Source organism: Podarcis melisellensis (genome assembly GCF_964234715.1).
Source record: "Podarcis melisellensis genome assembly, chromosome: 13".
Taxonomy (NCBI): domain Eukaryota; kingdom Metazoa; phylum Chordata; class Lepidosauria; order Squamata; family Lacertidae; genus Podarcis; species Podarcis melisellensis.
Window position 1 is genome coordinate 24,462,075 of NC_138545.1, and position 25,874 is coordinate 24,487,948.

The 25,874-nt window shown below is 42.4% G+C and overlaps 1 protein-coding gene across 1 annotated transcript in view; it reads left to right on the plus strand.

The window, feature by feature from the left end:
* The window catches only part of LOC309355409 (scavenger receptor cysteine-rich domain-containing protein DMBT1-like), a 34,407-nt gene that overhangs the window by 7,336 nt on the left and 1,197 nt on the right, over window positions 1-25,874 (plus strand). Inside the window, exons 2-12 of the mRNA XM_081886211.1 lie at window positions 1,186-1,536; window positions 2,803-3,108; window positions 4,339-4,653; window positions 4,945-5,250; window positions 17,238-17,552; window positions 19,381-19,686; window positions 21,136-21,450; window positions 22,406-22,720; window positions 24,211-24,540; window positions 25,103-25,426; window positions 25,518-25,649. Coding sequence (XP_081742337.1) covers window positions 1,186-1,536; window positions 2,803-3,108; window positions 4,339-4,653; window positions 4,945-5,250; window positions 17,238-17,552; window positions 19,381-19,686; window positions 21,136-21,450; window positions 22,406-22,720; window positions 24,211-24,540; window positions 25,103-25,426; window positions 25,518-25,649 — 3,315 coding nt within the window. The remainder of the gene's footprint in view (window positions 1-1,185; window positions 1,537-2,802; window positions 3,109-4,338; window positions 4,654-4,944; window positions 5,251-17,237; window positions 17,553-19,380; window positions 19,687-21,135; window positions 21,451-22,405; window positions 22,721-24,210; window positions 24,541-25,102; window positions 25,427-25,517; window positions 25,650-25,874) is intronic.

Below are 25,874 nucleotides of genomic sequence, written 5' to 3' on the forward strand. Positions count from 1 at the left end.
AGCCTATAGTTGGATTAGCATCAACAGGTGATGAACCCCTGGTGAATAAACCCACTTGTTTCAATCCAATGCCTAAGCCAATACCTTTTCATTGCTGCAATCAAGAAAGTTGTGGCCTTTTCTAGCCCATTAACCTTATATCATGTGTCCTTGTGTCTTCATTTCACTTTGCGGGGGTCGGGCCCTCGAACCACAAATTTCTATTCCACCTTAAAGAGCAGACATGGAACTGTTACATGTCACATGTCTGTTTACATTCCAGCACTGTTTTGGTGTCGTTAGCGGAACTTCCACTGTGTTATTGCTTTTGGACTCTCTCACGAGAAGACAAAGAGAGAGACGACGTGTTTCTTTGTCCTGAATTATGATTAATAAATATGTAATTGCAGTATGCTTCCACAAGCCTTACACCTATTCTGTGTGTGCAGTTTGCCCTGCTAATATAGTGTGCCCTGGCTTTGAAGCCTGGGTCGCTGATTTACTTCGGAGCAGAGGCTGATGGGACGGCTGGAAGGAGATGACCCAGCTGGGGCTAGCCAGCTGGCCTTGCGACCCTCTGCATGCCGGCACTATGTTCATTGCTTCCGGGGGGGGGGGATCCATTTGCAACCCTGTTAACCCCAAAAATTCATGGGATGAAAATTGGGGCCATATTCTGAGCACACAGTTCTTTCCCACCATTTTCAGGGGTGAATTGCAGAGAAACAGAAGCACACATGTGTCACACACCACCCACTGGTGAGAATGAAATTTAGTGCAACATGGTAGAGCGATCAAAAATACATCGTTCCACAATGCAACAGGAAATGCAGTGTAAAAGGAATGTTGTAGAATGGGACAGAAGCACTAGCATTATAACCTCAGGTCTGAATGCTGAGGGACAGACAGACAGAGAAGCTCCGCTGGCTTAAAAGAAAGAGATATAAACAATAAAATAAATAAAATAAAATCATTGCTATTCATCTCATTGCGTAGTAACACTCCTCCTGCCAGCCAACAGCTTGCAACTGCTACAACACCTTATTTATTTTGAAGCAGTGGGAAAGGTGTAACTAACTGAAGGAAAATATATTTTGGAGCACAATCTGGATCATTTGACTGGGAAATTAAAATTAAAGTAAAAGTTAAAGTCAATTTAAAATTAATGAAAATGGCTAATCCACTTTCTGAAACTTGTGTACCTAGGTGGTGGAGCTTGGAGTTCACATCCTGAAGAACCAGCCCAAGCTGAGATCAGGTTGGTGAATGGTTCGAGTCGTTGCAGTGGGAGAGTCGAGGTGCTCCATAATGGAGAGTGGGGCACCGTTTGTGATGACAGCTGGGGCATCGAGGAAGCCAGAGTAGTATGTCGGCAACTGGGCTGTGCAGCTGCAATATCAGCCCACCGTGAAGCACATTTTGGAAGAGGAGTTGGTCGCATCTGGCTAGATGAACTCAGATGCACAGGGACAGAATCAAGCCTCAGTCAATGCCCAGCAAGGGCTTGGGGAGACAATGACTGCCATCACGGAGAAGATGCTGGCGTTCTTTGCTCAGGTAGGTTATTCAGCAAGGTAAACAAATGCCCTTGATCAGATGTGCATCCCTACATGCCCATGGAGGTGTGAATTTCAAAATTTGTGTTCTAGAGTCACAGCACATCATGGGGATGTTGCAGTGAAATGCAGGGTAGCAATCAAATGCAGAGTCCAATCTGGGTAAAAAAGTAGAATTGTATTTATTGTTACAAAATCAAAATGGGGTTAATGAGTGTGATTAAAATGAAAGCTGCCTGAGACCTTTCTCATCATGCAGCCATAGGGATAGGATGCGTGGTCTGTATGCCCCTGAGCATAGGCACCATCTTTGATTTAAACCATGTATTTTGTAATCCAGACGTCTATTTTGCCTTGAATCAAGTCTGCAGCTTTATGTAAGTAAATAATAGTTTTACATTGTTACATTACAGACTTCTGTGTTGCTATTTTATTTATATAGGGATAAATAAAGGGGAAGCTCCAGTTTCCCAAAGGCATCCTGGATAATTTTAGAAAGCTGCACAGTTTTGACCCAAGTTTCTATGTTAATGCTGCAAAGGGTGGTATATATTTTTTAACTCTGCTAAACCAGATGCTAATCTTACTCAAGTGAGTAAGAGGAAGAATAATAAATAAATCATATATCCTAACGTACCTTCCAAATCCATCCCAACACATGAAGCCATTGACTCCACCCCACCCCCTTAGTCATAAGGTGGTGAGGATGGTTACCTTTTTTGCCTTCAAAATGTAAATAGAGCTGGAGGAGGAAGTTGAAAGTGTGACACACTTTCCCACTTCCTCTTTCAGCTCTATGTGCTTTTCAAAGCTCAGATTAATTCTAATGAGTCTCATTTTTACCCAGACTCCTTGGACAGTGAGGTGTGCATGCATCCTCTTTCTCTCTCTAACTCTTATGGGAGGGCTCTGATACGGGGAGGGTGGGAAAAAGTGAGGGGGGGAGTCGCACCCACAGCATTCATTCAATATAACAAATTTGCCATGGACCTAGAAAGGTTGATAACCCTTGAGTTACTTCATGGAGGGGATACGCCAATCAGGGATTATTAAAAATGGCAGATAGAAACAAAACAACAGTGTCCACTGGTGATGCTATGTCTCTAGAACTCTGGGAACACACCAAAGAAAATGGATTCCATCAACACCCCATGTTCAACATGCACAAGGAATCTGATGGGCTACTGACAAAGGTGAAATACTGAAAGGATCATTGGTTTTGCTGAGAAGGTGAATTATTATGTTTTCCCCTTTTCTCTCCAAACAGAGGTGAGACTGGCAGGTGGTTCATCTCCATGTACTGGCAGGGTTGAGTTGCTTCATAACCAAAGATGGGGAACAGTGTGTGACAATGGATGGGACTTAGCTGATGCCCATGTTGTGTGCCGGGAAGTGGGCTGTGGAGCTGCTCTAAAAGCAACTCTTGCAGCTAAATTTGGACAGGGATCTGGCCCCATCTGGATGGATCAAGTGAATTGCACAGGGGATGAAGACAGTCTAAGGAAATGTCCACCAAAAACATTGACAGAACACAGCTGTGCCCATAGCAAGGATGCTGGTGTGGAGTGTGAAGGTAATAATCTATGGATTTGTACAACTAAGGAACTATGAAAATTTAAAATAATAATCACATACTCTGTCCCCGAGCCTGGAAGAATTTATATTTCAGCTACTCATTTAACCATGGGAAAGTAGTGCCTCGTCTAAAACTAGCAGCCAAATGACATATAACCTTAACAGCATCAGGAACCCAAACTGGAGTGAGACCATAATATGGGTTGTGATAGGAGAGCTTTAATACTCAGATGTTTGAGGCCTCTGTGCTATGAATTGCTTAGTTTGGGCCAAATACTCTTTGGTGAAAGAACCCCAACAGAGATGTAACATGGCAAAACATGTAACAAAATAAAGCATGGAAATATAGGCTGTAAAACCTTTAAAAATGTGCCCCTCCAAGTAAGCTCCAAAGATAACCTGCTTGAAAGCTTCTTCCAAAGTTTCCTACTAATCCTATCATAGAAAAAACAAACATGTTTTTAAAGCTATGAATTGGTTTACTTACAAACCTTTCTTAGGTCACACTCATGTGCTTTTCCATACAGCAGTCAGATGGGTTGTAGAGGCAGTAAAATGTAGCTTGGTTACAAAATGGTAAAAGCTCCTAAACTATTGGCATAAGGAAATGCTAATTTTGGACTCCATTTTGGTCTGAAACAAAAGAGGCTGGTGAATGCCATGCGGCTAAGCTGGAGCAATCAGCTCATATGTCCTCACACATCAAAATGGTAGAGTGAAGGAAACAAAGACTTAATTGTCCATTTTATCCCAAGGTGAGGGGAAGTGACATAGCTAAGTCTGGCTTTAACTTCTTTGTGCATTAATTAGACTTAAGCATTTGGTTAAATGAGGCTGGTTATTCCACACTCATTACAGGCTGGCTCCTCAAATCTAAATGGGTACCAGAATAAGGGCAAAGGGTGGCTGGCCTGTCTTCATTAGCTTTTTACACTTGCTGATTCCAGGAAATTAGTTTCTAGTACACCACTTAATTCACACAGTTAATTAACACCCCAAGCATTGATTAAATGCCAACATATACTAGATCCAGGAATTTAGGGAAATACAGCACTCACAAACTCTGGCACCCACAGACTCATAACACTGTGCATATCTGTAGGCATCTCAGAGAATCAAGATAAGATTGTGGTAGTAGCAGAGGACAGGGAATTGGTGGAAACAGTTGTGCTTGAAACTAACAAAAAAAAAATTGTCCATTATTTCTCAATGTTTTCCTCATTCTCAGAACCCCCTGAGCTCAGATTAATAAATGGCCCTAATCACTGTTCTGGGAGAGTTGAGATCCTGCACGATAAACTCTGGGGGACCATATGTGATGACGATTGGGACCTTGATGATGCTGCAATCGTGTGTAGTTATCTTGGCTGTGGAACTCCTATATCAGCCCCACGAGGTTCTCGTTTTGGAGCAGGAACTGGTCCCATTTGGCTGGATGGTGTTAACTGTACAGGGTCAGAGACTGCCATCAGCAAATGCCAAGCAAAAGACTGGGGAGTACATGATTGCACCCATACAGAAGATGCCGGTGTTGTATGCGCAGGTAAGGCACACTTCCCCCCAATTAGAAATGAAGCAAAGAACATGGGAGAATATTATTGTTCAACTATTTTGTATTAGTGGATAATCCTCGCCAATAAGAGTCCAACAAGTCTGTACTTCAAAGTATGGAATCATAGAGTGGGGAGGGGTCTCTTGTAAGTCATCTAATCCAAACCTATGCTCACTTCCCCCCGCCCCAAGGTGTTTCAGTGATATTATCCACCTATTCTTGCTGAAGGAATTCTCTGCAGGATTACTTTTTTGGTGTTTAAACTCTTTTTTGTCCCATCAGAGCTTCGCCTAGTGGACGGCACAAGTCGCTGCTCAGGGCGGGTCGAGGTGTATCACAACAAGCAGTGGGGAACAATTTGTGGTTCTGATTGGGATATGAATGATGCCCACGTCGTGTGCAGGGAACTGGACTGTGGACAGCCTGTAACAGTGTCAGGCAGCGCACGGTTTGGCCAAGGATCTGGTACTATCTGGCTAGACAGAGTTAACTGCACAGGAAAAGAAGCAGCTCTGAGTGAATGCCAAAAAAGACCCTGGGGAGAGCATACCTGTGACCACAGCAGGGATGCAAGTGTGGAGTGCTCAGGTAATTTTGTACTATGTGATGTAGTTCAAATCCGTTCTTCATTACAGTCAGGTATTCTACCAAGGTAAATTATCTAGATAAAAGCAGCTCTGAAGGAAGTAGGTTGTGGCCTAAAAAGATGGCAGAAGTGTTTGGCAATCACCCTGAAAGACAATGCAAGTATTTAAAATAGTGCCAGTTCCACCAAAAGCAATTGCAAACTTCAGCTTCTTTTCTTTCTTTTTTTTAATAAAATTTTTTATTAATTTTTCCAACACATAATAAAGAACAAACACGTTACAAAACAATGACATACACCACATTAAACATATACTGACTTCCCCATACCTCCCTTTTGCTGCATCCTGTCCCATTAAACTTTAATTAGTTTAATGTAAATGCCCAGTGCACTTCCTTCTTTAAAAGTCTCACCACGGCAGAGGATTTCGCGCAGCAGCTAAGAAGGGCAGGAGAGGCAGCATCTTCCCAAAAAGGAGTCCTGGAGCATGCGGTTTGTAAATCAAAAATAAGGTTTATTTACAAAACACCAAAAAACAATCCTGGCGACGAACCACACATCTCAGCAAAACACACACCCAAAGGGAGAAGGGGAAGAACAAACAAACAGGGGGACTATTTATACAGACTCATGTTCCTGGAAGCCTAATGACCTCCAGCTGCTCAGTGATTAGAGCGTTTCTGCTACTCTTTTAACCCTTTGATAGCAACACCCCCTCTCGCTCGTAACACTGAGCTGTACCAACCTTAATACAAATTTAAACCTGAACAGAAACATTTATGAGATTGCGGACTCAAAGCTTTTGTAAAACCGTCTGCGAGATTTTCTTGGCTTGGACAATACTTTAGTTCAATTAAACCTTGTTTTACACTTTGGCATACATTTTGATAACGGATATCCAAGTGTTTTGTGTGCGCCTTGAATTGACCTGATTTAGCTAGTTTAATACAAGGTTGATTGTCTTCCCACACTCTGATAGGTAGGGAACATTCTCCAAACAATTCTTGTACCAGTTGCTTATAAAATTCCAGTTCTCTACATATATCTGATAACGCATTGAACTCAGATTCAGTTGAACTTAAAGCTATAAGTGATTGTTTTCTTGATCTCCAACCAATTAGTGCATTTCCAAATTTTATCGCCATTCCTGACACTGATTTTCTATCTGGTCCAGCATCTGCCCAACTGCTGTCGGCCCAACATTCAAGTTGTGTGCTGCCCTCTGCTGATAGTTTTAAGCGAAAGCTTTTGGTAGTTTGGAGATACCTTAAAACTCTTTTTACTCCTTGCCAAGCATGCATTGATGGTTTTTCAGCTTGTCTACACAGCATGTTGACAGCATATGTTATATCGGGCCGAGTCCACTGTGCAATGTGGAGTAGACTGCCTATCGCTGACTGGTAAACCCCGGGATTACAGAACTCTGCCTTTTGCTCAGTTTGAGCATCCTTTGTGTAACTTAACTCCATTGGGGTTTTAACACCAGCACAGTTGTTCATTTTAAACCTTTCCAGCAACTGCTGGATTTTAGCTTCTTGGCTAAGCCAATAGTTACCATTTTCATCTTGCTGAATTTTAACTCCTAGATAAACAGATACATTGCCTAGTGATTTTATCTGAAACCTTTCTCCAAGCTTTGTGGCAAATTGTTGTGCAAGTTTATCATCCTTTCCACTGTATAATAAATCGTCAACAAATATCAAAACTGCTTCTTGTTCACATCCCGAGCCTTTTAGATAAAGACACGCATCTGCTGCGCTCTTTCTGAACCCCATGCTCTCTAGAGCATCGTTTAAGCAGGAATTCCAATTACGGGCGGACTGTTTCAACCCATAAATGGATTTGTGTAGGCGCCAGACCTGGTTTGGCTTGTCTCCTTCAAAACCTGGTGGTGGTGTCATATAGACTTCCTCCTGTAAGTCTGCATTTAAATAAGCCACATTGACATCAAAATGAAACAGCTTATTTCCCTTCTTAGCTGAAGAGGCTAGAAGCATTCTTAATGACTCCGATCTTGAAGTAGGGGCATAGATTTGAGAATAGTGAACACCTTTGCGCTGCGAAAACCCTTTTGCAACTAGTCGGGCTTTATATTGCAACTCTTCAGTAGTTGTGGGCTTTAAACGATATACCCATCGACAACCTACAGCTTGTTGCCCTTTCGGAAGCTCTGTACTTGTAAACACACCGAGAGACTTCATTGAAGCCATCTCTTTTTCCATTGCTTCCTGCCACTTTACGGCTTCTGAGCTTGGAAGCTGTTGTACTTCCATATAGCTTTCTGGCTCACACTGTGCCATATTTACGTATACACTTGTCACCTTAAACCGCTCTGGCGGCTTGCCCTTCGTGGCGCGTTTTGACCTGCGCAATTGCTCCTCTTGTGCCCCCTCTGACCGTTGGCTGTCAGAATCTGTCTCAGACTTTATGTCTGGACGTGCCTCTAGGGATAAAGACCTCCGTTTAGATACCTCCCTTGGGCTTGGTGTTGCAGGTGACCTGCTTTGCTTTTGCTGTCTGCTAGGCCTACTGACTGGCGAAGTTGGAGCACTCCTAGATTCTGGCTTTTCTACCTTAGGAGAAGAACCTCGTGCCTGATCAGAATCTGCATCTGAACCGTGTGCACCATCCCCTTCTGGCTCATCACTCTCTGGACTTTCTTTCTCAGCATGAATGCCTAAATCATCTCTCAAAATGTCAGGGTTAGCGTGTAAGTGAGTCCATCCGGACTGCTCACAAAAATCAGCGCTCCTACTGAGGACCACTCTTGTAGTATCCCCACCTGGGTCCACAAACCTCCAAGATTTGGCATGTGGTTCGTACCCGCAAAAGATGAGTTTCCTAGCCCTTGGACTTCCCTTTTTCCTTAACGCTTTTGGGATAAGTACATAGGCTTGAGATCCAAACACCCGAAAGTAATTAACTTTGGGCTTCTTCCCATATAAAGCAAAATAAGGCGTAGTATCAATTACCGAATTATATACTCGGTTCAGAATATGAGTAGCCGCCTGCCAGGCTTCCGCCCAGTAACTTTGAGGAAGTTTAGCATCAAACAACATAGAGTTTGCCAACTCTTGCAGAACCCTATTTTTACGTTCGGCCACGCCTCCTTCTTGGGGGGAATAAGGTGTAGACAGACGATGCTTAATTCCCTTTTTCTTAAAGAAATTCTGCAACACAGACCCGGTAAATTCTGACCCTCTGTCTGTCTGAAAAGCAAGTACTCTAGTACCGAATTCAAGTTCTACCGCATGAACCCAATTTTTAACTGTTTCTGCAGTATCTGCTTTTGTTTTGAGAGGAAAGAACCATGTAACCTTTGTTTTGTCATCCGAGAGACACAGTGCATACTTCGAACCTCCCATGCTAGCAACAGGCATTGGGCCACACAGGTCCATATGCACAAGTTGGAATACTTTGTCAGATTTCCTATCTGAACTGGGATAGCTGCATCTATGAACCTTCGCACTTTTGCATGCAGTACAATCCAAATACTTATTACATTTGTTCAATTTGCACCCTTCTGATAATTCAGGTTGCCTTTTAACATACTGAAAATTAATATGCCCTAAACGGCGGTGCCATAAATGAACACAAGAATTATGGGTAGGCGTGTTCACACAACCAGCATGAACCTGTTCAACTTCATCTGGACTTGTCTCAAAATAATATAACCCATTTCTGCATTCCACCTGCAAAAGAGATACGTTATTCTTTGAAATAGTGCAAACCCCATTTTCAAACACAGTTTTAAACCCATTTCTATCAAGTTCTGACACAGACAAAATACACCCCTTCAGTCCCTTTAGCACGTAGGCATCAATTTCTGTTTGCAAACAATTTAAGAACACTGTGCCTACAGTCTCTAAGGAACGTTTAGTTGAATCTGCCATTGTCACAACTTTAGGGGTTTGCAAATGTCTGCAATTCTGCAAACGTACACTAGATGGCGCCACCAGGTGGTGAGATGCACCACTGTCGATCAACCAGCGTAGATTGCTGCCTTGGCCACGCCCTTGCATCAACGCCATTGCTGAAGCCATGTGCTGTGTGCTGTGGGAGTAGCCACGACCTCCTCCTCTTCTTCGACGTCCCCTGGAACTCCTTGTCTGGTAACTAGGGGTAACGGCCTTGTTGCTGTCTTGACCAGGTTCACGTGTGCAATTCCTGATTAGATGGGAAGGGGAACCACAGCGAAAACAGTGTCTAGCTGCAAAAGCATTTACTGTGTGCTCAAACTCAGCATCAACACTCTTAGGCACAGCATAACTCCCCTTTAAAGACAAACCTCTTTCTCTTTGCCTTTTATCCTGTTCATCCGCAAGCCGAGAAGAAATGTATTCAAGGGTTAATTCAGTTGAAGGCATAGCTTCCAAAGTTAGAGCTAGAGTCTCATAGCTTTTATCAAGAGAAGACAACAATATGTATGACTGCTGCTCCATAGAAAAAGGAATGCCCAGCTGCCTTAGTTGATTAAAGGCAGACACCATTTTGGCAATATGTTCTTTCACACACGCTCCCGGTTGGAGACGTAAATCAAACAAACATCTTGTAGCATGGATCTTGGCCCCCGCAGTGTTTCTGGAATTTAACCGCTGCAGAACCGTCCAGACCTCATGCGTGTTCTTTAACTCAGAAACATAAGGCATTTGCTCTGATCCCACTGCCAAAACTAGTAGACCTTGGGCTTTCCTGTCGCGTTTCTGTGAAGCTGCTGCTGCTGCTTTGGCTTCTGCAGACGCGTCTGCAGCTGCCTGTAAAGGCGGTGCTTCAGTACAGCTCCACAACTCTTTTGCTTGCAACCAAACCCTTACTCTAGCCTTCCAATCTTGCCAATTTTTCCCATTGAGTCGCGTAAACGGGACAGTAAAACTTTCCTGGGACTCTGCCATCCTCCCTGGGGCTTAGGAACGATACTCACACACCTGTAGACCGTCTCCCAGCTGCTGAGGTGGCTCCTTGAGGAATCAGACGTCTTCCAGCGAGTACAAACTGCGCAGTGCCTCTTTAAAACTTTTCTAGGCACGTTGCAGGACTCAAGCTGCTTTGGAGGCTTTCGTTGTCGGCAACCGCTTCTGTCTTCACTCCAGTCCTTGCATAAATCACTCTGAACTGCTCTCCTTATCTCCTTCTTGACGTACAAACACCCATAACCTGTCCCATTAAACTTTAATTAGTTTAATGTAAATGCCCAGTGCACTTCCTTCTTTAAAAGTCTCACCACGGCAGAGGATTTCGCGCAGCAGCTAAGAAGGGCAGGAGAGGCAGCATCTTCCCAAAAAGGAGTCCTGGAGCATGCGGTTTGTAAATCAAAAATAAGGTTTATTTACAAAACACCAAAAAACAATCCTGGCGACGAACCACACATCTCAGCAAAACACACACCCAAAGGGAGAAGGGGAAGAACAAACAAACAGGGGGACTATTTATACAGACTCATGTTCCTGGAAGCCTAATGACCTCCAGCTGCTCAGTGATTAGAGCGTTTCTGCTACTCTTTTAACCCTTTGATAGCAACACATCCTTGTTCCAAAATTCTTTAGCAACCCTTTAATCAGTTTATCTATTAGTTCCCTTTCATTAAATTTCTTTAAACTTAATATTTACAGCTGTATTTCTCTACTTCTTACCCCTTGACATCTCAACATTCCTCAATTTTACAACAGTTTTTAAGATATAATTTGAACTTCTTCCAGTCCTCTTCCACTGTCTCTTTCCCCTGATCTCGGATTCTGCCGGTCATCTCTGCTAGTCCCATGAAGTCTATCACCTTCGTCTGCCATTCTTCCAGAGTAGGTAGTTCTTGCATCTTCCAATACTTTGCCAGAAGAATTCTTGCTGCTGTGGTAGCATACATAAAAAAGGTTTTGTCCTTCTTTGACACCAATTGGCCAACCATGCCCAGGAGAAAAGCCTCAGGTTTCTTAGGAAAAGTCCATTTAAGGACCTTCTTAATTTCATTATAGATCATTTCCCAAAAGGCTTTAATCTTTGGGCAGGTCCACCAAAGGTGGTAAAAGGTACCTTCAGTCTCATTACATTTCCAACATTTATTATTGGGCAAATGGTATATTTTTGCTAGTTTGACTGGGGTCATGTACCACCTGTAAATCATTTTCATTATGTTCTCTTTTAAGGCATTACATGCCGTGAATTTAACACCGGTGGTCCATAACTGTTCCCAGTCAGCAAACATAATGTCATGACCGATATCCTGTGCCCATTTAATCATAGCTGATTTCACCGTTTCATCCTGTGTGTTCCATTTCAACAGCAAATTATACATTCTAGACAAGTTCTTAGTATTGGGTTCTAACAGTTCTGTTTCTAACTTTGACCTCTCCTTCTGAAATCCTATTTTCCTGTCCTGCTTAAATGTCTCATTTATCTGACGGTAATGTAACCAATCTCGAACTTTGGACTTTAGTCTCTCAAAACTCTGAAGTTTAAACTTCTCACCATCTTGTTCTAGGATTTCACAGTATTTTGGCCATTTAGAATCCATATTAAGTTTTTTCACTGCCTTAGCTTCCATTGGTGACAACCACCTGGGGGTTTTACTTTCCAACAAGTCTTTATATCGAATCCAAACGTTGTATAGTGCTTTCCTAACAATATGGTTTTTAAAACTTTTGTACACCTTTGCCTTGTCATACCATAAATATGCATGCCAACCGAAGTTATTATCATACCCTTCCAGATCCAAAATGTCTGTATCTTCAAGAAGCAGCCAGTGTTTCAACCAGCAAAAAGCTGCTGATTCATAATAGAGTCTTAAGTCCGGCAGGGCAAAGCCCCCTCTATCTTTTGCATCAGTTAAAATCTTAAATTTTATTCTGGGCTTTTTGCCCTGCCAGACAAATTTGGATATGTCTTTCTGCCACTTCTTGAAGCAGTCCATCTTGTCTAAGATCTGTAACGTCTGAAACAAAAATAACATTCTAGGCAATACATTCATCTTAATAACAGCGATTCGACCTAACAAGGAAAGTCTCAATCTTGACCATATTTCTAAATCTTTCTTTACTTCTGTCCAACATTTTTCATAATTGTCTTTAAATAGATTCACATTCTTAGATGTTAAGTTCACCCCCAGATATTTCACTTTTTTTGTTATCTCCAAACCTGTTTCACTCTGAAATCTCTCTCTTTCTTCCATTGTTAAGTTTTTTTCCAGCACTTTCGTTTTCTGTTTATTCAGTTTAAATCCTGCTACTTGACCAAATGTCTCAATTAGTTCTAATACTCTTTTGGTACTAGTATCTGGCTGTTGCAAAGTTAAGACTAGGTCATCTGCAAATGCCCTTAACTTGTAATTTTTAACTCCGACCTGAATACCTTTAACCAACTGGTCCCTTCTAATCATATTTAACAAAACCTCCAGGACTGATATAAAAAGCAAAGGGGATATTGGGCATCCTGTCGTGTCCCTTTTTCTATTGGTATTTCTTCCGTAACCACGTTGTTAACTATTAGCTTAGCTTTTTGTTTAGAATATATTGCACCTATACCGTTTTCAAAACCTTGGCCTACCCCCATCCCTTGGAGATTCTTCTTCATAAAACTCCAGCAAAAATTGTCAAAGGCTTTCTCCGCGTCCACAAAAATCAAAACAGCTTTCCTATTAATATCCACCTCTAATAACTCCAAAATGTCTATAATGTTCCTCACATTTTCTGACATCTGTCTCCCAGGAAGAAAGCCTGTCTGGTCCTTGTGAATCTCCTCTAACAGCACTCTTTTAAGTCTTTTTGCCAGAATGTCTGCAAAAATTTTATAATCCACGTTCAGTAAAGATATAGGGCGGTAGTTCCTGACCTGGTTCTTTTCAGTCTCTGTTTTCGGTATAAGTGAGATAAATGCCTCTTCCCACGATTCGGGAGCCTTTTCCCCCTCCATAATTTCATTGCATACTTCTTTCAATGGTTGTATTAACCATTCCTTCAACACTTTGTAGTATCTTGCAGTCAAACCATCTGGTCCTGGAGATTTCCCCAATTGCATGTTCTGAATGGCACCCTCTGTTTCCTGTACTGTAATTTTCTCATTCAGGATCATTTTACTTTGCTCTGAAATTTTTGGTAGTCCATGTTTTTTGATAAATTCATCTATTTCTTGTTCATTTACAGGCCCTTGTGCGTAGAGTTTCCTAAAGAAGCTTTGAAAACAATTACTTATCTCATTTGGCTTGTGGATGATTTTCCCATCTACTTCCAGGCATGTCACAGTGTTCAGTTTTTGTCTCTTTTTTAATTGCCATGACAGAAGTTTCCCACATTTGTCTGCTGATTCAAAGGTCTTTTGTCTCATTTGCTTTATTTTCCACTCTATCTCTTGATTCATCAGTTCCATATATTGCATCTGATAGTATTTTATTTCTCTCAAAATTTCTTGGGACTTTGGTTTAGATCTCAGTTTCTTTTCTCCTTCTTTCATTTTCTCCAAAAAATTTTCTTTCTTCTCATTTTGTTTTTTCCTCTTTATGGAATTCTGCTGAATTAGGAAACCCCGCATCACGGCCTTGCTAGCGTCCCAAATTGTTCTTTTCTCCACATCTGTTCTCAGGTTTATCTCAAAGTAATCTTTTAATGTTTTTTGGGCCTTCTTATAAATCTCTTCATCTCTAAATAGGGTGTCATTCATTTTCCATCTAAAGGATCCAGTTGTTGTTAGTTTCATCTCCATCTTTACCGCATTATGGTTGGAGCAGGTTTTTGGGCAGATTTCTGTTTTTTTCACGCTTGGCGCCAGGCTACTAGTTACCCAAATTTGGTCAATTCTTGTCCATGTCATTTTTGCTTCAGAGAAAAAAGTTCCCTCTCTCTCAAGAGGGTTCCTTGTTCTCCAAATGTCAATCAGGTCCATAGTTTCAGTCATTTCAAAAAATGTCTTTGGTAATCTCCCTTCTTTAGAAATCACCTGTCTCTGCGCTTTGTCCATATTTGTAGAAACAACTCCATTCATATCTCCCATCATTACAATTTTATAGTCGAGAAAATCCATTAAAGTCTCATGCAACTTCTTGAAAAATTCAGCCTTCCCTTCATTTGGTGCATAAATTCCTACTATCAAAACTTTTTCTCCTTGAATTTGAATTTCAATTGCCAGGTACCTTCCTTGTTCATCCTTGAATATCATTTTTGGATCTAGTTTTTCTTTTGCATAAATCACCACACCTCTTTTTTTAACTTTGTCTGATGAGATAAATTCCTGTCCCAATCTTTTATTTATCAAAAGTTTCCTGTGTATCCTGGCGATGTGTGTTTCTTGCAGACATATTATATCTAATTGTTCTTTCTTTAAAATATGGAAAACTTGGCGTCTTTTTCGGGGAAGGTTCAAACCGTTGCAGTTCCAGCTCAGAAGTTGCAGAGACATTTTGATCTTAAGTACCTATTCCTCCGACTGCTCCAAGTTTTTGTTCTTCCTCTGTTGGTATTGAGGGGAGTCCGAATGATAAGTTTGCAATGTCTGTTATTTCTTCTTCTCCTACCGTTCCTTTCTGCAGATCCTCTGAGTTTTTCTCCAAAAACTGTTCCTTGTCTTGAACTGTTCTTATTTTAAACTTCTTGCCTTTGAAGTTGAAGGACAGGCCTTGTGGAAACTCCCACCTAAATGGGATGGAGTTTTTCTTCAGCAGGTCTACCAGATCTTTAAAAAGGGTTCTCACATCCAAAATATATTTAGGAATATCCCTGAAAATCTGTGCCTGAGAATTCTGGATGACCAGTGCCTTTTGGTAGTGCAAATTCAATATTCTATCTCTTTCTTCCTTTGATCTCAATGTAATTAGGCAGTCCCTTGGTTTCTTGCCTTGTCTCCTGCCCAGCCGAAAGGCTGTGGTTATTACGATCTCCTCATCTGTCTCCAGTTCATCTTGCCAAAATTCCACAATTTTCTCTGTAAGGAATTCCACAAGGTTGTCCCCTTCACTTTCAGGAATTGATCTTAATTTAAGATTCTTCTCCTTCCTCTGCAGTTCCATTAAGGCCAGGGTTGCATCATGTTCATTCACCTTTTTTACAATTGGAATAAATTTCTGCCTTGTCTCTTCTGCTGTGCTTTTAGCACTTTCAGCAATTTTTCTTGTTTCTGTGCTTTCCTGAATTAATCTATTTATAGAATCTGTATTAGATGTTACAGTTGCCGTGTTCAAGTCCAATCTTGCTGTCGGGTCTGTCAGTTTTTTGGAATTTTCCGAACTTCAGCTTCTTTTCACCTCCCTACCAGCCAGTGGCAAGGACTAGCTAGACTGAAACTTCCATAATTGTTTATCCTAATCTTTGTCCTAGAAGGCGTCTCTGACAGAACAATAGCTCATAGCAGCAAGCCATTAAAAACCATCTTGCATCTTCTAGTCTTCAGTGTCCACTGCAGAAGTTGCTTTCCAGCCACTAGCAAAATGGAAGCCTTAAAATGTAGCACTGTTTAAGTCAAGAGTGGGGAACCTTCAGCCTGTGGGCTTAATTGGGCCAAATGGTTGGTTGAACCAACCATGCTCACCTGTTCTACACCTGATTTCATATATGACATCAGGTGCCAGGTAGGTTCAGTTCAACCTGGTTCAGTTGAAATAGCATTTTCAGATGGCACCTGCAAAGCCCTATAAAAAGTGCTCTTCATGGGGTGTCACAATTATTATTATTATCAATTAAATTTGTTGGTCACTTTTTCTTGCCCAAGGCAACTCAAGGCAACTTACAACCAAACAACACTGGCCCCATCCCCCATTCATTAAAGCCAAGGTGAGGAATACATTTAAAACATCCCACCCACTTCTAAGTTTGAAGCCAAAGGCCAAGAGATAAAGCAAAATTTTTGGCCATGATGATGAGGACAACAACAACAATTTTGATTATTTATACACCGCCTATCTGGCTGGGTTACTCATTCACTCTGGGTAGCTTCCAACACCTATAAAAACATAATAAAATATCAAACATTAAAAGCTTCCTGGCGCAGGGCTGCCTTCAGATGTCTTCTATATGTTGTGTAGTTCTTTATCTCCTTAACATCTGATGGAGGGTGCTACACATGGTGGGCGCCACTACCGAGAATGCCCTCTGCCTGATTCCCTGTAATTTCACTTATCACAGTGAGGGAACTACCAGAAACCCCTCGGAGCTGAATATCAGTGTCCAGGCTGAACGATGTGGGTGGAGATGCTCCTTTGGGTATACAAGTCCAAAGCCGCTTAGGGCTTTAAAGGTCAGCACCAACACTTTGAATTGTGCTCAGAAACGTACTGGGAGCCAGCATAGCTATATAATGATGGTGCTAGGAAAGCCTTCCACAAGACTTTCAGGTCTTGTGGAGCATGTTGCAAACAGCTTTGCCAAGGTCTTCACAAAGTCCAACAATCAGCTGATTTTCAGGTCTTGCAAAGGAAAGACCCTTGCAAAGCCCTCTGCAAGTCCCGGCGATTAGCTGATAGTTGGTGATTTTCCCATCTGTCAAACTTAGCCTGCAGTGGATGGGGTAAATAATGAGCTGGGCAACCAACCAGATACTAATCCTTTTTGCTAACAGCTGATAAAGCACCTGCAGTGAGCAGAATGTTCCATATATTCACAACCCTTTAAGAAGTCACATGGAGAGGGGTCACGATGATGATATAACAGCTTGCCTAAGGCTACCACTTAGCTACTATACATAAGTCTGAGGAAAATCAGCCAGTCCAGTCTTTTCCAGTTGAGCCTAGACATCAGCTGTTTGAACCACTATTTGTCCTTTTGGAGACAATAGGGTTTCAGATTTCCAGAAGTCAACCTGCCAGGCCAAAGACACAGTTGTAAAGGTGAGAACCTCTTGTTCACCGTCATCAAGATGACCAGACCCATGTACTCCACCTGCATTGCTTTCACAATGATCAGTTACACACTTGAGTAACCTTAGTATCACTGGATGGATTGCCACAAGTGGGAACAAAGGCAAGGAAGGCTGGAGAACTGGAAAGTGGAAAAAATAACTATTCCTTTGACTGTTTCAGACCCCCATGAGATCAGACTGGTGAATGGTACAAGTCGCTGTGTTGGGAGAGTTGAGGTGCTCCACAATCAGCAGTGGGGGACAGTGTGTGATGATGGCTGGGATCTGAACAGTGCTCAAGTCGTGTGCAAGGAACTTGACTGCGGAGTAGCCTTGGGGGCTCCCCGAGGAGCTCAGTTTGGAAGAGGTGAAGGCAACATCTGGCTGGATGATGTCAAATGTAAAGGGACAGAAGCTGCCCTCAGAGACTGCCGCCTCAAAGCCTGGGGAGAACATAATTGCAATCATGGAGAAGATGCTGGTGCTGTGTGCTCAGGTAATGGGAGACCACCAGGGAGTGCCATACTATGGCCTTAGAAAGTGGCTAAAAGTTGAAGGAGCTGTTTTGTCAACAGTGGGTTTCTCCAGAGCTCTACTACTGATAATAATTATCGAAGAAGAACAATCTTCAATGGATCTTTCTCCCTTTCTTCTTTCCTTCCTTCCTTTCCACATCCCTCAACACAACACCTTGCTAATTTCATCCACCCCTTCATCTATTTGTTTTTGTTTTTATGGATACATACACAATTTGTTTTCTGAGCACATGTTCCACAAAAGAAGTTCACAACATAAGTAAACAAGCTTGCTATTTCAGCACTCCAGAAACCAGCTAACTTTTTGTTCATGCTTCTTTGTTCCCTGTTTTATATTCAACAACTACACAGTTTCCACACAAGGAAGAGGAGCACTCTGTCTGAGACATAACCAAATGATACATTAAAATTAGGGATGGATAATCCTTTTTTCTCTCAGGGCCATATTCCCATGGGAGTAACTTGCCAGCGTCTGCATGCAGCAGTGGGTAGAACCAAAATGGGCCGGGTTTTACAACATTGTAGGATTGCATAACTGTCCTTCTCTCCCTCCCCTCTCTCCCCTCTTCTCTCTCCCTCTGTGCCACCCCATATCTATGGGCTGAGTTAAATTAGGCCAAGAACCACAAGTTCCCCACCCCTGCAATAAATGCATGGTCATATTTCTTTAAAAGAGAGGAGGAATAGAACCAGCTGTGGAAGGCCGGTCCAGATTAGGGTTGTCTGAGGGGTTTCAATTCTTTCCTCCATTGTGTTTTCCTTATGAAAATTCCCTCCCTATAGATGGTACTTTACCCCTGTAAAACTCGCAAAGATTTATCATAAGAGTGATAATCTATGTTGGAATTGTAAAGAAAAAGAAGGTACTTTTTATCATATGTGGTGGACTTATCCCAAGGTGAAAGACTTCTGGGAAAAGATTTATAATGAATTGAAAAAAATGTTGAAATATACATTTATTAAGAAACCAGGGGCCTTTCTTCTTGGAATAATATGTTATTGGGAATTGCCCCAAAAAGATGTTAGATTGTTTTTGTATGCCACAACTGCTGCTAGAATTTTGTTGGCCAAAAATTGGAAATAGAACCAACAGTGGAGGAATGGCAGTTGAAGATGATGGACTTTTTGGAGCTAGCCAACCTGACTGGAAGAGTCCACGACCAGAAGGAGGAGAAGTATTTAGTTAAATATGTTAAGATAATTCACTGGTAAATAGAATTACTTGTGAGTATTAAATCGGCCTAGGATTTAAATATGTGATGATGTAGAATATTATGGATAAAAGTTAAAATGAAAAGAAAGAAAGATATTAATTGGACCAAGTAAATTTTATGTAAAATTAGTTTTGGAAAACTGCTACAATGATTTATATGGAAACTCAGCCAGGGGGAGTCGAAGAAGTCATCTAACAATGTTAACAAAAGTGGCATTCCTACAGTTATGAAATATGTTTGTTTGTTTGTTTGTTGATGTTTTCTTTTTATGTTTTAAATCTGGAAAATTAATTTTAAAAATTGGAAAAAAAGAAAATTCCCTCTCCACTCTCAATTTGATATTCACCTTGGGAGGATGTAAATGGCCATTTCTGAGGCAATCATCAGCATTCGTTGAGGGAAATGCTATGGGGAACAGCTTCTCCTCATGGGAAGAAAAATGACTTGATGTATTCATGCCCTTTGTGAGATGAGGCACAGCCTCCTTAGCTATTAGACATAAGATGTTCAAGAACCTTGCCAATAATGTCTTGGCTTAATGAGTGGCGTCCTTCAATGTTTTATTTCCCATCAGAACTCAGGCTGGTGAATGGCTCAAGTCGTTGCTCAGGAAGAGTGGAGATCTTCCACAACCATCAGTGGGGCACTGTGTGTGATGATCGCTGGGGCCTTAAGCAGGCTGAGGTCATCTGCAAAGAGTTGGGCTGTGGCGTTGCTTTGAAAGCTCGTACAAAAGCTGCATTTGGACGAGGAACAGGGCCCATCTGGTTGGATGATGTGAACTGTCAAGGAACAGAAACAGCCCTCAGTCAGTGCCCAGCAAGCACTTGGGGGGTCAATAACTGCAATCATGGAGAAGATGCTGGTGTTGAATGTGCAGGTAAATTGTATTCCATGCTTAATGGTTTGGAACATACATGTTCCTATTACATAAACCTGAGTCCCTCTTGCATGAAACTTTGGAGACCTTGCACTGCAGGCCATTGTCTTCCAATCTCGGGTTGGCTGGGATGCAGGACCAAGTCTTCTTCTTTGCCTAGACTATGTATAGTGGAGAAGGAATAGCAGGGGAACATGGCTCTAGCACTTTAGAGCAGGAGCAATGAGCAGCAGGGAAACTGAAATACTTTCTTTGATCTGGCGACTGAATGATAACTAAGCTTTCAAGTTTTACAGTGGTTTGTACTGTATTTGCGTAGAGGAAGACTGAAAATGAGGTAAATAAGCAAAGGGTACTTTTTTCGCTTTGAAGGAATTTGTCCTTCATGCTGCCTGTTTAAATGGTAATCCTTCTTTGCAAGATTTTTTGCATTTCTAATTTAAAGCTAAAAGTTGTTAAAACTGAACTCATTTTACAAGTTGAACCTATGTAATTAGAAGTGAGCATTACCGAGTTCAAGGGAGCCTATAAATCAGGGATATGATTCCAAATTTCCCCAGCTGAATTCCAGCTTAACTGCTACACCATCCACTGCCAGCTTCCTATTTTATGACCGTCTGCTGACTCTCATAAGCTGGGTATTGTGCTATGTACTGCTGATCTATCTCCCTCTTAAGTTTGAGAAATTCCCCAAAAGGCATTTGCAGGAGATAATCAGCAGGGACAGGAAAGGAGAATACTGTGTACAACATCTGTGCTTAAATAACTCCACTGGTCACCAATATGCCACCAGGCCACATTTAAGGTCTTGCTTTTAGTATAGAAAGCCCAGAGCCAACTGGGATCAGCTTACCTCTGGGAGCATCTTGCCTTGTATATCCCAGATACTTCAATCCTTAGAAGAGGTACTCATAGTAGTGTCTTAAGTTCTCAAGGTTCATCTTTTGTCTACTAAGAGCAGGGTCTTTAGTGTGAAGGCACCAGTCCTTTGAAATGTGCTTCCAGTGAACATCAGGTAAGCTCCTATAGTTTTGGCATTTAGGAATCTGCTTAAACCCCATCTGTTCACCCAAGTTCTCCTTGAGGTGTGATCAGCCATGTTGATGCATCAGTTCTGATCTACTGATGGGTAATGTGTTTTGTACTTATCTAAAATGTACTTTTATTGTTACTTAATGCTGTTTACCACCTTGATGGTTTCCCTTCCCCCTATTGTGGGCGGCATAGAAATTTTGCAAATAAATAAAAAGAACTAAATGTATTTATTGGCAAACACAGTTTTGGCGAAATCTTTATTTGTCAGAGTAATGGATAGCACTGTCCTCAGTCCAGATGAGATTAGGTATAACCCATACTAGCATGAGTAAAAATGAAACATGATCTTTCTTGGGAGTCTTCTTGAAATATCTGTGGCTTTGTGTTTCCATGTTATAACTTTTACCATTCCAGATCCGGTGGAGCTAAGGCTGGTCAATGGCAGTCATCGGTGTTCTGGTAGGGTGGAAGTGTTTCATCTCAACCAATATGGAACTGTGTGCGATGACAGCTGGGACCTAAACGAAGCCGTCGTTGTGTGTAGGTACCTTGATTGTGGATCAGCCATAGCTGCCCCCCGTGGAGCTCAATTTGGGCGAGGAGTCGATCCCATCTGGTTGGATGATGTCGAATGTACAGGAACAGAAGCTTCTCTCACTGCTTGCAAGGCCAAGCCTTTGGGAACCAATGACTGTAACCACGGAGAAGATGCTGGTGTTGTATGTTCAGGTAATCTGCTCTGGTGCAATAAAGGTAAAGGGACCCCTACCCATTAGGTCCAGTCATGACCGACTCTGGGGTTGCGGTGCTCATCTCACTTTATTGGCCGAGGGAGCCAGCGTACAGCTTCCGGGTCATGTGGCCAGCATGACTAAGCCACTTCTGGCGAACCAGAGCGGCGCACAGAAATGCCATTTACCTTCCCGCCAGAGCAGTTCCTATTTATCTACTTGCACTTTTGACGTGCTTTCGAACTGCTGGGTTGGCAGGAGCAGGGACCGAGCAATGGAAGCTCACCCCGTTGCGGGGATTCAAACCGCCAACCTTCTGATTGGCAAGTCCTAGGCCGTGTCCCTATGCTCTGGTGCAATATTCCACACAAAAAGGAGGCAGTAACAAAGCAAGCGGGTCATTCCTAGCCCCATAAATCCTCTCAAGGATTCCTGATCTTCACAGCAATCCCTGATTTGAGCCATTCCTTTAAAACACCAAACCGCTGTCCTACATCTTCCTTACAAAGTCTCCTCCTGGTGATGGTGGCTCCTTGCTTGAGACAGGGATATTATATGACTCGTCTACCATGAGCAGGACTTAATTTTTGCATGCCACCTTTTGTTTCACAAACAAGAGGTATTTGATTGCATGTTTTCATTACACATACCAGCAGCAAAGTATTAAAACAGATCTGAGCTCATAGTGGCAGCAGAGTAATGCAGTTTGTCATCTACAAAGTGAAACAGGATCAACTGACAAGTCTGTTATTTGTTTCCCCTACAATCTGAAGCTGACTGCATGTTCATGATGGGGAACCATCATCAGATCCTGCTGATTTCTGCCAGCTGTTTAGGACAGCCAGGATGAAAAGGGAAAGAATTCATCCAAGTCCTGACATTGGTTTTTTTAAGAGCCACTTGGAGTTGTTCGCTGTGGAGTTAATCACTTGACCCTCCCGTTTTATTCTTAGATGATCTCAGACTAGTAAATGGCACAAATCGCTGCAGTGGGAGAATCGAATTCCGGCCGCCCCACAGTGAACAGTGGGGAACTGTTTGTGACCGTACGTGGGATTTGCAAGATGCTGAAGTCATCTGCAGGCAACTGGGCTGTGGAAAGGCTTCAGCAGCCCCACGCGGAGCTCATTTCGGACGTGGATCAGGATCCATCTGGTTGGATAATGTGAACTGTAAAGGCACAGAAGATGCCATCCAAGAGTGCAGCGCAAATACCCAGGGGAACAATAACTGTAATCATGATCAAGATGCGGGAGTTGTTTGTTCAGGTAACCTGCTATGGCCACCTTGTTGTTTCCAGAATGGGAGTTGGAAATGACATGCCCAGGGATGGGGTGAAGAGATGGGGAAAAATTCTCTGTTGGATGTGATGGAGGAGCAGAGAGACTATTTGCACAAGGCACTTTGACTTCCTTCCCCACCCCCATTTGTGTTGTATCGAAGTTCTTAAAATTCTTGTCAGTGTCTCTCAAGGACACCAGCTCCTGGGGGCTGATGTACTTTGCCCTCCCCCCATCTTTTTTTTTAGGGGTGGCCCCCCTCAATATTCAGAGGACCCCACATGCAGTGCCAGGACACACAACATTAGGACGCCACATTGCTTGGGAACATTTTTCAGCCTGAGAGGCACAATCCCTTCTGCATAGATTAGCTTCTACACACACCTCACTATTCTTCCTCTATCTAGGCAAGCAAGAATTCAAAGACATGCTGCAGTCAGGTAAAAACAGTGAGGGGCTGTATTAAGACATCCTGAGGCCCTACTATATGCCAAGTTTAAGACACCGCATAGCATTATCAAAAATGTGTGTTAGTCTAACAGAAGGGACAATGGAAACAGTCCTTTCTATTTGGGGCTTCTCTGGGAGGAAGCACAGCTTATAAATTTAACAAAATGAACAATAAGGCTTTATATTTGCATATACTGGTACATAGATGAGGATGCAGGTAAAAACTAGCAATCAAACTAAAACATAGATCTTGCAATAAGTCTGATGTAGTCTGCATTTGACCTGAACCAGAGGTCACCTGCCACTGGTGCTGTTTGACAACTTATGGACAGATGCCCTAACAAAATTTCCATATAAATTAATAGTTGCTGCAACTGCTTTGCAGCACCTAAACCTGTGGACAGCATGGATTTATAAACACAATATAGAAAATGACAAATAACTGAGTAGCCATTAAGTATATTTTTGTTATGTCAGTATAATGTCTGTTTCAGAGCCTGTTTTATTTTTTAACCAATTGTGTAAAAAGTGAAATTCAACACAGACACCCCTTCATATTTGGAGGGATGAGCAGAGGCCAAAATAATAACTTACTTAGTTTGTGCATAAATCTGGCACTGTGGCCTGGGGATAATTCTGAGGCCCAGAAAGATTTGGAGACTTCTGGTCTTGTAGGGAGAATGTCACAAAAAGACATGTGCTGAGATGTGGAGTGAAAGGTGCACAATTTCAGCTTGCCTAAGGTCAGACAGCAGACTTGGGACAGCAGCCATGTTTTTCCACCTCCTGCTTTGAAATTGCTTTCATTGAGCTTCTTGCTTTCCTTGTTTTTTCCTTGGTCATGAGATCCTTGGTGTTCCCAGTTGAAGTGATGGGCCTGCATTTCCTGTATTTTAATTTTCAGAGCTTGGCAGTTGCTGCAGATAAACTCTTATGCTCACAGCCCCCCATCCCTTATGTGGATGGGGAACCTTCCAGTCACATCCTTACACCTGCACTGATTTTTGTTCATATTGGGTTCTCTATAGAGTCATCCACCATCAATGTGATTAACATCAGGCTAGAAGATGGCCCAAACTCCTGTTCTGGGAGAGTTGAAGTCATGCACCAGCAGCAGTGGGGAACTGTGTGTGATGATGGATGGGGCCTTCCGGATGCTAGCGTTGTGTGTAAGCAGCTGGGATGCGGCATTGCTTTGGAAGCCCTACACGGGGCACACTTTGGACGAGGCCCTGGCCCTGTCTGGCTGGATGATGTGAACTGTACAGGCACGGAAACATCCCTGAGAGACTGCCGGGGACGTTCCGTAGGAGAACATGACTGTGATCACTCGGAGGATGCTAGCGTGGTGTGCTCAGGTAACTCTTTCGGGGCATATAGCACATGTATAAATCCTTAAGTTGGAATGAATCTCCAACTTTTAAAAAACAAAATAAAAACAGCTTCAGAAAGCTGCAATTGTGAGAAAAATACTATCATTTAGTTTGTTGCACTATTTATAAAAGTATCTCCATACTGCCATATCATGAAATATCAGGGCGGTGTGCAAACGATTAAATATAAAACAGGAGGAGGAAATTCTGTAGTGACCAATGCAACATTTGTAAGCTTCTTTACATAATATCTCATATTTTGGAGAATATTATTCAAACTCTAATTAACATTCAACTTTTTCTGTTAACTGGACTGATCTTCCCTAAAGCATAATCAATAAGTTTAAATGTTTTTTCTAAAATTGTGTTTAAAAGAAGATATCACCAAAATAAGAGTTTCGCAAACTCAAAAATTTATCTGTAACTTAGACAAATTTTCAAAGTGCTGAAATGGCATTGAAGTGGGTACCAGGGAAGCCTTTCTGGGCAGACTGTGCATCACCTCAGTAGGGAACAACCTGTGACTTCTTCCTCTTTCTTCCTGCAGGTCCTATGCAAGTGCGATTGGCTAATGGCCCCCATTCCTGTGAAGGGCGAGTGGAACTGAATCAAAATGGCACTTGGGTCTCTGTTGGTGACGCTGGATGGGGTCTTAAAGAAGCCAAGGTGATATGCCGGCAACTGGGTTGTGGTGAAGCATTGTCAGCACCGACGGGAAACCAATACGGCAGCAGTGTTGGCCCAGCCTTTCTGAATGAAGTGCAATGTACTGGAGAAGAAGCATCAGTCACCGAATGCTATGCTGCCCCCACAGGCCCCCATAAGTGCATCTGCAACTCCTATGCTGGAGCAGTGTGCAAGGGACATGCAGGTACTTCTGTGATCCGGCCTATTCTTAAGGAACACTTTAAGGGGTTTAGGGGAGCAAATCTGACAATTTTTACTCTCTGCTTCTTTCACAGCCTCTTCTACAGCCGCTGCAGTGATCCTGAGTCTCTTGGCTGCTGCTGTGGTCATAGGTGCTGCTGCTGTGCTCTACCTGAGGAAAAGGAGAGGAAAATCAATTTGGGTTAACCCTTTAGCTGGAAGAGGAGGTAAGAATGTGCCAACCAATTTTCCAGTCTAGCTCACCTGATTGCCAATCCCAGGGCTAGTCTGCACTGATGTTTTTGCAGAAAGTAACCTGTGCAGTTCCCACCTGATAACCATCTCCTGCCCTGAATAACTCACCTCTTCCAGGTTTCGTTTCACTTTCAGTGCACAAGTTATAAAATAGTGTTCCTGGAGTGTATCCCAAATGCTACACACAAGAACGAGAA